The 10,577-nt window shown below is 28.2% G+C and overlaps 2 protein-coding genes across 2 annotated transcripts in view; both read left to right on the plus strand.

The window, feature by feature from the left end:
• The window catches only part of LOC101489951 (probable peroxygenase 4), an 8,664-nt gene extending 6,986 nt beyond the window's left edge, over nucleotides 1–1,678 (plus strand). The window contains exons 4-6 of the mRNA XM_027333603.2: nucleotides 4–92; nucleotides 302–427; nucleotides 1,377–1,678. Coding sequence (XP_027189404.1) covers nucleotides 4–92; nucleotides 302–427; nucleotides 1,377–1,524 — 363 coding nt within the window. The 3' untranslated portion in view covers nucleotides 1,525–1,678. The remainder of the gene's footprint in view (nucleotides 1–3; nucleotides 93–301; nucleotides 428–1,376) is intronic.
• Nucleotides 1,679–8,808: 7,130 nt separating this feature from the next.
• The window catches only part of LOC101490284 (probable peroxygenase 5), a 3,410-nt gene continuing 1,641 nt past the window's right edge, over nucleotides 8,809–10,577 (plus strand). The window contains exons 1-3 of the mRNA XM_012715132.3: nucleotides 8,809–8,966; nucleotides 9,055–9,177; nucleotides 9,305–9,397. Coding sequence (XP_012570586.1) covers nucleotides 8,918–8,966; nucleotides 9,055–9,177; nucleotides 9,305–9,397 — 265 coding nt within the window. The 5' untranslated portion in view covers nucleotides 8,809–8,917. The remainder of the gene's footprint in view (nucleotides 8,967–9,054; nucleotides 9,178–9,304; nucleotides 9,398–10,577) is intronic.

Genomic DNA, 10,577 nt, shown 5'->3' on the forward strand with positions numbered 1-10,577 from the left:
AAGTTTCCTTTTATTTTTCTAATAATAGAAGTTAAAAACATTCAAAAAGCAAAACATGGAAGTGACTCTGGTGTCTATGATAGCGAAGGAAGGTAAAAAGTATTATTAGTACATACCATAATTTGAATATAATTTTTTTTATTTATTCTTGAAGGAAAATAATGATTTTTATTAGTATTTTCTTTTGACAAAGTCTTATAATTGTGAATGTTGGATAATTGTTTGAGTACATAATAATTTTAGAATATGGTGTCAATGCATACATGATATATTACTTACATAATTAGCTTATGAATTTTAGGTTTGTTCCTTCAAAATTTGAAGAGATTTTCAAAAAGCATGCCAAAAAACACCCAAATGCTTTAACGTCTGATGAATTGATGGGGATGTTAAAAGCAAATAGAGAGCCTAAGGATTACAAAGGATGGTAAGTTCTTCCATATACAAGAAAAATATTAAATTAGTGATAAAAAATTTAAATGAGAAATATGAAATATTCTTTTGAAGTGTGTTTAAACGAGGTTATTAGAAATTTTAGAAAAAATAGAATTCCATAATTTTATAATGCTTCAATTCTATAATATTAAATTAAAATTCCAAACAATTCAAATGCTTTAATTGAGTTATCTATTTTTATAATTTTATTGTTTAGACAGATATAAAATTCTTCATTCTAAAATTTTGTTAGACTATTCTTATAAATTTAAAAGTTTTGGGATACAAGTACAGATATATAATGAACAGTTATCCCAAATGAGAATATAAGAAGTTTAGGTCAATTTTGAAATTTCAACAAAATTGAGGGATCAATTTGCAAAATAGGTTAACCTATAATTTTTAAAACTTAGAACTATGATTTCAGATAATGAAATTTACACAAAAGAATTGTGATTCAAATGTTTCAATTGGGTCTAAATTGTAATTCAAATAGAACTCAAGCCATTGATTTTATGGTTTTTAATAAATTTAAGTTAAAATTATGAGATAAAATTGGTTTACACAATCATAGTACTACATTTTTTCTCAAAACAATATTAGAAATAAAATAAATTCAATTGAAGTATTTGAATCGTTTAGAATTCTAATTTGCTTATAATTTTCAATTACCTTATCTAAATACACTTTAAATTTAACTTAGACAAATTCCTTTTAAAAAATTCATTCATTTTAAAAATTCTCTAAATTTATTATCCTGATAACGGAATTTGCATTGAAGAATTTGAATTCCCCTCTAAAGTTTTTTTATCTCAAAAAATTTCTCCATCTAAAAACATTCTATAGTGACATAAATTAGAGACACAATTTATTTTGTACTTATATATTTTTATGAATGCTAATTCTATTATATATTATAATAAATGGAATTTGATCCTCAGGCTTGCTAGCTACACAGAATGGAAGATCTTATATGTTCTTTGCAAAGATAAGGATGGTTTACTTCATAAAGAAACCATTCGTGCTGTTTATGATGGGAGCTTGTTTGAACATATGGAAAAAGAACACTCACAAAAGAAGAATAAATAAATAAATATGATTCACATTGTGTTAATTAGGAGCATGCTTCTTTGTGTAATTTCTACTCGTGTCCTTCAAAGACTTGTATTTATAATCATTTTAAAACAAGAGTTGATTGAATGTATCTTACAGAATATAGATAATTTACTCTGATTTAATTGCATGTTTTATTTATTTTCCTAAAAATTAAATATTTGATTTGTTGGATGCTAATTTGTTTAAACACATTTTAAAAATATTATTCATATTTTTGTTAGATAGTACATATTATGACATGCAAAACTTTAGTATTTATACCTTTTTATTATTTTGTATTATTAAGATTTTGCATTTTATTGAAATCATGACCTCCTTTTGTTCTTCCTCTTTTCTCTTCTTTTCTATGCTTCATGTTATGTCAAACACTGCCTCTTTACATCTCTCCATCACTTTTTGCATGTCATAATGAACAAAGAAAAAAAAAATCTTCTATTTGGTGCACTATTCCTTTTTGTCTCAAGTTTGATGTTGCAATACATTTGATAAAATTACATCATTTGTATTCAAATTTTGGAATACTAACTTTGAATTCCATTGATTCATCTTAGTTGGGGAGCACACATATTTGTATTTCCCTTTTATTCGATTCATGTTTATGTCAATTATGGAAGCATCACAATTATAGCTGCTAATATGTTCAACCTACAATTTATCCTTTTCTCCTAGTCTATATAATGATGTTAGGAATTTGGCTCATGGAGGTTAACTTTTGTGTGTTAAGTCTCATGCAATTTGTGAGCATATAGTTGTCTCAATAGCTTGTATCTCGAATACTTATAATAGTAGCAATGATGGTTGAAAAATATAATTCTTTTCAATTTACTAGTATGCAGCGAACTAATTAATTTTAGAAATTTTTCGTCATACAATCATATGCCATGTTTGTCTCCTTCAATTGAAGGTTTGATTTCCTTTAACTCATCAGATATACTATCACGTTTCAGGTATATGGATTCTTAACTTTGAAACATCTCCTTACACATTATCTAATATTAAATATTTTGTGTCTTTACATTCTATTTAATTTATGTAACTCATGAAAGTTGATGGCATGAACATACATTAGACGTGTTTGTACATCTAACATCTCCATTTTTAGGTTTACTATATTCCAACTCTCATTTTGAGTTTTGTTTTTGTTAGTCAGAAGTGTGATTCAGGCTACTCAATTTTGTTTTCTTCTACTCATTGTTATTTATAGGAACTGCAATTTGGGTGAATGATTAGGACATATCGTATACATGAGGACTTCAAGTTTTAGATGAACTAAAAGTTTTAGATATTGTCGCTTCCACTTTCACTATTGACTTGTGATGAATACTTAATTTATCTTATATTTGTGCTACTTTTGGTGTGAATTCATTGGTGTACATAGACTTTAGTCTTGTTTTTCATATGTTCTTACTAGTTGCTTTGTATAATGTCTCTCTTTAATGTTGTTGGAAATAAGATAGATTTGAACCTTATTTTTTCAATATTTGACTTGCTATGATCATGTTTATTTGTAGGCGTGAAAAACATGGAGAGGCACAAACGAGGATTAAGAAGAATGAATTATGAGATGTCCCAACGTCCCATTGGTAAAACCTAAGTACAAAGTGTTTATGGATCCATATATCAGAGTACAAAGTGTTTATGGATCCATAGGATACCGCGTGATGCACATAAGACCAAATACAGAAATGCATTTTTCAAAAGACCTAACTAAAAGACTTCAAAAGACACTGTGGATATGTAAACAATATTTGCTCCTTATAATGCAACACTAATGTCTCCTTTGTAAATTGTATCAGGGGCATAAAAGGGAACACTATCTTCAATTATGGGCTCTTCTTTGCCAAAATCTAAAATAAATGCTAGAAAAATACAAGACAAAAATACATTAAGGGCTAAGAATCAAATACCACCACAAAATGGGAATCAAATTGTAAAGTATATGTTACTAGCACAATCAACAAGTACATAACAAACAAAGCAATCATAATTTATATCTTTGTCTCTCATACTGATATTGATTGTCACCTCACACGTCAACACCTTCAGCATAATATCATTACTTTCCTGTTTTTCCTCTTATAGATTTCTTATTTGCTCATGAAAATGCATTACGTCGAATATTTTTAGTTTCTTGGCTGAAAAATGTTCAACTAAACCTATTAATTCATCATGAGATTGAGGTGATATTATATATATATATATATAAAGCATTTTAGTTGTTATGTTTGTTTCAACGTAATAATGTCCTTGAGACAATTTAATAAAACATCGAGTAGATGATTTGATTGTGAGACACTGTAGAGCTTTACTCTTAGATTTTCTTTGTCGAGTATTGTTATGAAGGGCAATAATAATGCGGTCGAGACTATTATGTGTGGGGACTAATAACTCTATCTTACAAGTTATTGATACAAGATATCAAATCATAACATAGATACATGTCAAGGTAAATGCATATTGAATTGCCCCACTATGAGAATAATAAATAGTGTGTTATGTAAGTGTCATAAGTTATTCTCATAGTGATAGTAGTGTATGTCACCCTCTAACCTAAAACCATTATGGTTCTTATATAAGGAGTTGAGTGTTTCAGTGCTGTCAAATGTTGACTGTAACAAGCCAATTATAAAGTCGGTTGATCAGATGCTCAACGAATCATGTAGAGGAACACGAGTGACCTTGATAAGATTTGTCTTTCCTACATAATATGAGTAATATATGTGGGCTTATTTATAGAGTATGATTATAAAATGCATAGTCATGCTAAAATAAGTCAATATGAGATATTGATCTTATTTGTTATTACTAAGTATACTCATGAATCAAAGAATATAATACTGAACTATACAAGGGTGACACATACTATGTCTTGCGTTCAATATAGATATAAGGATAAAAATATAATTATACACAAGGTCATTATTACATAAAGATTATGTTAAATCACAAGACATTTTTTCACTTAAGTAGCAATGATGTGTTGCTAGATATTGTTCACTATTTATAATATTAAATATGTGATTTTAACAATATTACCAACATTATGAGAACCTAAGGTGTTACACACGGAATAACATATTAATGAGAGGTTAAAAATAAATGAGACTTATTTGATTCAATGGTACCCTCTTATCACACCAATAAGAATTAATGAAATGTGGAACACCGTAACCTATGGTGCGCTAGGTTTGTATAAGTAGCTCTATAAATAGAACTCTCATGCAAAATTGTAAGATATGATATCTGATCACACAGAAACCCTCGTCGTACCAAACCTTATGACAAATGTTTTCCCCTCATCAACTTTGTTCATTAACTAACATTGAAATGAACATTGCTCTTATTCGAAGTCTATTCGTGTGGTCTACGTAGAGACATTTTCATTCAACCAACATTTGTGATTCTCGCCAACGCTCGTCTACAAAGGTTATGCGCTGCAAGAGGTAATTGCATGATCCCTCATTCATGACTATTCGCAAGGATCAATCGAAATGAAAACTTTTTAAAAATCTTTTGTGTTTTGTTTGTATGTTTATTTATGATTTCTTTTCGGTTTAGTTCTTTGTATTTTTAGTATTTATATTAATTTGTATTGTTATGGCTTTACATTCTATTAAAACTCTATCCTCCTTTTGTTGTTCCCTTTTTCTCTCATTCTCGTGTTTTTTATGGGTTCATATTGTTAATTGTCATATCTTAATGTAGAAAATTTATTTCATCATGCCAAATTATATGTGAGTTCTATACTGAGTCACCTTCATAAGTGTTCTATTGTTAACTAACATTTAAAATTTCACTGAAAGTTTAACGATAATCGACGATACTTTACAAAAGCAATAATAGTTCATGATCATATATGTCTTTGTAGATAAGAAAATGATTTGATTGACGTCGAATAAATACAAAATACATATTTATTTTCTTATTTTTATCGAAACTAATATCATTTAAGTCAATATCTTGATCATAAAAATAAAAAATGATAATTAATATTTAAAAGACGACATTTATAATCATTAAATTTTTTTTAAAAAAAAATTAAGTAATAATATACACTGACCATTGTGTTCGATTAATCCAAAAAACAAGCAAATATAGTTTGTCATATGTGTTTAAGAGGGCAGCTAGCTTAGAGCATCTCCAACAGTGAACTCAACATCGTTTCATTAAATAGGGTCCACTGTACCACATCATCTTGAAACAACTCATTCATTTTTTACTCCAACTGTGAACTCAACGTGGATTCATTAAATAGGTCTCACTGACGGTCATAAATTTATTATTATTAATAAATTAATAAATAAAAGGTAATGGTTAAAATTTTATTATTATTAAATTATGAAAGTATCATTCCTTCGTAAGAGAACCGTGATGACAGTTTGGCACAACTCCAACAGTGAACTCGCCAAAGACTGAATTTTAGGTAACTACGAACTGCGAACGAACTTATTTAGCTACTGTTGGAGATGCTCTTACAACTCCCATAACTTTATGGGTACTCTATTTGGAACCTCTTATCTGTTAGCGTTCACGCTATTCTAATTCAAGTACAAGAAAAATAGGAAAAGATGATAGAATGTGTTGTTTTATTAAGAGATGAATATGCTACTTATATATAGCTTTTATCACATGATTTCTAACTAACTTCTATTTAACTAACTAACTAAACAAGTGGTTAGTTAATTAGTTGATTACATACAATCAAACTACCTTGAATTACACAAATTGAATACGGAGAACGTTTAACGTTCTCTATTTTTCTAAAACTCAAAATCAATAACATTTTTGGTTTCCAACACTGTCCCTTAATTCAAGTTGATCTTGAATCAGTGACATCTTTTGCAGCCTCTCCATCTTAAGTTCTTATGCTATTCTGGATCATCATTTTTCTTTGCTCTTATCTTCTTCCTTTGGTTTTCCATTCACATTCACAGGTTTCGGAGATTCTATTTTCTCGACTTTGTCATTTGCGATGATACTTTCTTCTTGTAAGCTATGTTTGCGTCCCTCCTGATTCATGAAAAACTCCACCTTTGGAACATCCTCTCCTTCATATCCATGACCATTCTCTTCATAATATTCAACTACTTTAGGAAGCAAATCATATTCCTTCTCACTGTCTGAAAGATCACCATTTCCTGTGCAGTGTGGTTTCTCATTGTAGCTTCTTCCAACAACTTAGACAACTCCTCCACCTTCTTAATATATTCGGCTTCTCTAACTTCTCTTGATTATGTAGATACTTCATGTAATGCAGAAACTAAGCTTTCCATAGCCTTTTTATTTCACTCATCTAGAAGACTATGCGCATAGAATTCTACCATTCTTGAGGTTTCAAGTTCTACATTAAGTTGTTCAATATGAGTTTCTTTCTTTTTACAACTTCTCATCATAACCTTTTCCCTTGTCACGTTCTTTCTTGAGAGCTTATATCTCTATTTTCAACTTCAATATAAGCTTACTATCACTAGCATCCGTTTTTTTCTTTGCGTCAATTTAGCTGCATAAACTTTTGTTTTTTCGGCATGAACCTCAACAACTTTAGTTGCATCATCAGCATGATTCAATGCCTGCTTCTTGGCATCACAAGCCATGTCGAGTTCTTGTTTAACTCGTTGAAGCTCCTCCGCGGTGGAGGAAATAGCAGCCATGTCCAAGGCATGCTGGTTCTTCACATTTTCAAGCTCTTTCTGCCATTCTTCTTCCTTCTTCTTCACAACTTCAATTCCAACCTATTCCAATTCAACAACTCGGAACTTTTCAATCTCTGATTCCTCCTTAGCCAACTTTTGAGCCACCAATGCTTCCCTGAGTTTCTCATTTGCTTCATCAACCACTATTTGTGCTTCTTTCAACTCATCAATAGTTTTTGCCTTCTTCTTCTCAGCCTGAAGAGTTTGTTTATTTGCTTTCTTTAGATCTTCTTGAGATGCATTCAACTAGTTCTGCAATTTCCATTGTTTGCACTTGAACTCATCTTCACTTCACTCGTGTTTAATCCTTATACTTCACTCATGTTTATCACTCTGATTTGATTTTTCGCAACTAAACCAAACTCTTGATACCATTTGTTAGCGTTCATGTTATTCTAATTCAAGTGCAAGAAATAGAAAAAGGTGATATAATGCGTTGTTTTATTAAGAGACGAATATGTTATTTATAGATAACTTTTATTACATTATTTCTAACTAACTAACTAAACAAATGGTTAGTTAGTTGATTATATACAATCAAACTAACTTGAATTACAGAAACTAAATACAGATAATGTTTATTAACATTCTCCGTTTTCCTAACACTCAAAAAACGTTTTCTATTTTTATAACACTCAAAACCAATAACACTCAAAACGTTTTCTATTTTTATAACACTCAAAACCAATAACATCCCTAACAAAATACTCATTTTATCTCAAAACGAGTATGGTTTAAAAAATTTATACACGTATTAAAAAATACAATAATTAAAAGAAAAAGAGAAGTGTCTTTAACTCTTAATTCAATTGTCAAATGCCTATATTTTTAGATTGGACTTCTTATCTCAGATTCAAAAAACCTCACAGTTGTGTGAGTTAATTATAGTGAAATTTATTATTTTTTTAAAATAAAATAAAATTAAAAATTATGTATATAATAATTATTTAATTAAAATTTGTAAATAATATTTATTTTAATATACTTTTTTTACTAAAATAACATTGACTCGTGAGATGAAAGGAATGATTAAATTTCTCAACAAACATAGAAAAAGTAGTCCACCGTCAATTTTCATGGGGTGCATTTTATACGTACCCACATGTGCATCCAACCGTTGTTGCTTTCAGCAGAAAAAAACATCTTTCTTCAATAATTCAACCATATAATGGATTTTTCCAATTAAGTGTTCTTTTGGATTTTTTTAAATATTTTACTTTTAAATTAATGTATTAAATTATTCTTTTTTCTTTTCTTCAAGAAGTTATACGATAGAATTGCGAGTTGCACGAAATTTTGTTTCCATTTAAGATATCGCATATAAAAATGTAATTCTTAGAGAAATTAAATTTTCATAGAATACAATATTAATTTTAAAATATGATATTAAAAAAATGATATAATAAAAAAATTTACCATATAATACCAAAAATGGCAAAGTTTTTCAAATAATATAAGTTGTAAGAATTCCCAAAAATAGGACGATAAGATGAAACGCAACGTTGCCGTATTCCAATTAACAAGAAAACAATAGCCTACACGTCACGCTTTTCTACAACTATAGTCTATAGCCTATTTATACACAAACACAACTAAACTAAAAAGTAACCCTAACAAAAAGCTCTTATTCCCAAATTCATTTTATTTTTTGCTTAAGCTTTTTATATACCAATATGTCATCTTCTTCTCCTACCTCATTAGATATCAAAAATCAAAAGGAAGGTATTATTATGCTATAAAATTATTTTTGTGTTATTTTCAATAGTTTTATATTTTTTGTTAATTTTTTTAAAATTTAACTTTTATGTAGGATTTGTTGGTGCTATTGAGGTGAAGAAACCCATTCTAGATCACGAAAATGTTCTTCAGAAACATGCTGGTTTCTTTGATTTGAATAAAGATGGTGTTATTTACCCATGGGAGACTTTCCAAGGTATTTTTTACATAAATGCTTGAAATTAATTTTCATTAATTAAACTTTATCTAAAGGAAAATTTTAGTATCCAAATTATTTATTCTTAATTAAACTTTATTTATATATTTTCCAAAATGAAAAACAGCAATGCGTGAAATTGGGAGTGGATTGTTATTATCAACTGCAGCTGCTGTTTTCATCAATGTTTCCCTCAGTCATAGTACTCGCCCTGTATGTTCTATATCTTTTTTCATGTTTTTTGTTTGGTACATATTCAGGAAAATTTAAATGTTAAACATGATTTTTGTAAATTTTAATATTTTGGTACTTATTAGAAAATATATGTGAAACTTTATTTTGTGGATTTTTTGATATATTATTTTTAAATAATTTTTATTTATTTTTCTAATTATTCTTTTTTATATATCTGACTTTTGAATAAAGATTGATTCGATCATAAGAAAAAGATATTTTGAGTGGTGAAGTGAAAGGATGTGCAAATGCCACGAATGAGGATAATCTTGATATTGAGTCGGTGACAATAATTGCCACAAGATATATCTCTTATATTTTGCTACATTAGGAAAATTGATTTAATTTGTGTACAAAGTTTTTTATTTTTATTTTTTTATACGTTTAATTTTTATTATAATTATTTTAAAGTTAGTCGGTGAATGTTATATCATTTTCAGCAAGAAAAAGACAAATTATATTTCCGAATTTTTTTTTGAAGTTTTATATTACTTAGAAAATTATAATAGTTGAATAATTTATAAGTGAAAAGATCTATAAACGCATTGTTTTAAATTTTTTGATTTAAATATGGTGTCTCACTCATTTCTATGGTTGCTTTTGGTTAAACATAGATGATAGTTAGATTCTTCTGTGATGACCCAACATTTACAATAATGACGTTAACAAATATCGAATCTATAACTTAGTCAATTTTTTATATTTATCTTTATATTACTAAATCAGATTACTCTTGAAATAAATAGTGCAGAGTTGATGTGCAGGGCATGTGAATCTTATAAATTTTAGATGCCAAATTTAATTTCTACTCATAAAAAAATGAACTAATTAAAGATAATGTATGAGCTAAAGATAATGTTGAGTCATTTATATAGGTAATATTAGAATTCGATACATAATATTGTAGTAATTATCATCTGTGATATTTTACTTACCTTTCACTTTCAGTTAAAATGTGTATTGTTATATTTTCTATTCTTTATATTATTCAAAAGGTGTGCTAGAGAAAGGTTGGTAACATTTACATGTCATATTTTCTATTCTTATAATATTTAAAAGGTGTTCTAAAATTATAATCAACATTTATTAGTGTTTTTTTTTTTATATTTTTAATTGATGAACTTATTATCATATCTAGCACAATTTTTATATGGTTTTTGTTGTGT

Source organism: Cicer arietinum, chromosome 4 (genome assembly GCF_000331145.2).
Source record: "Cicer arietinum cultivar CDC Frontier isolate Library 1 chromosome 4, Cicar.CDCFrontier_v2.0, whole genome shotgun sequence".
Lineage (NCBI taxonomy): Eukaryota > Viridiplantae > Streptophyta > Magnoliopsida > Fabales > Fabaceae > Cicer > Cicer arietinum.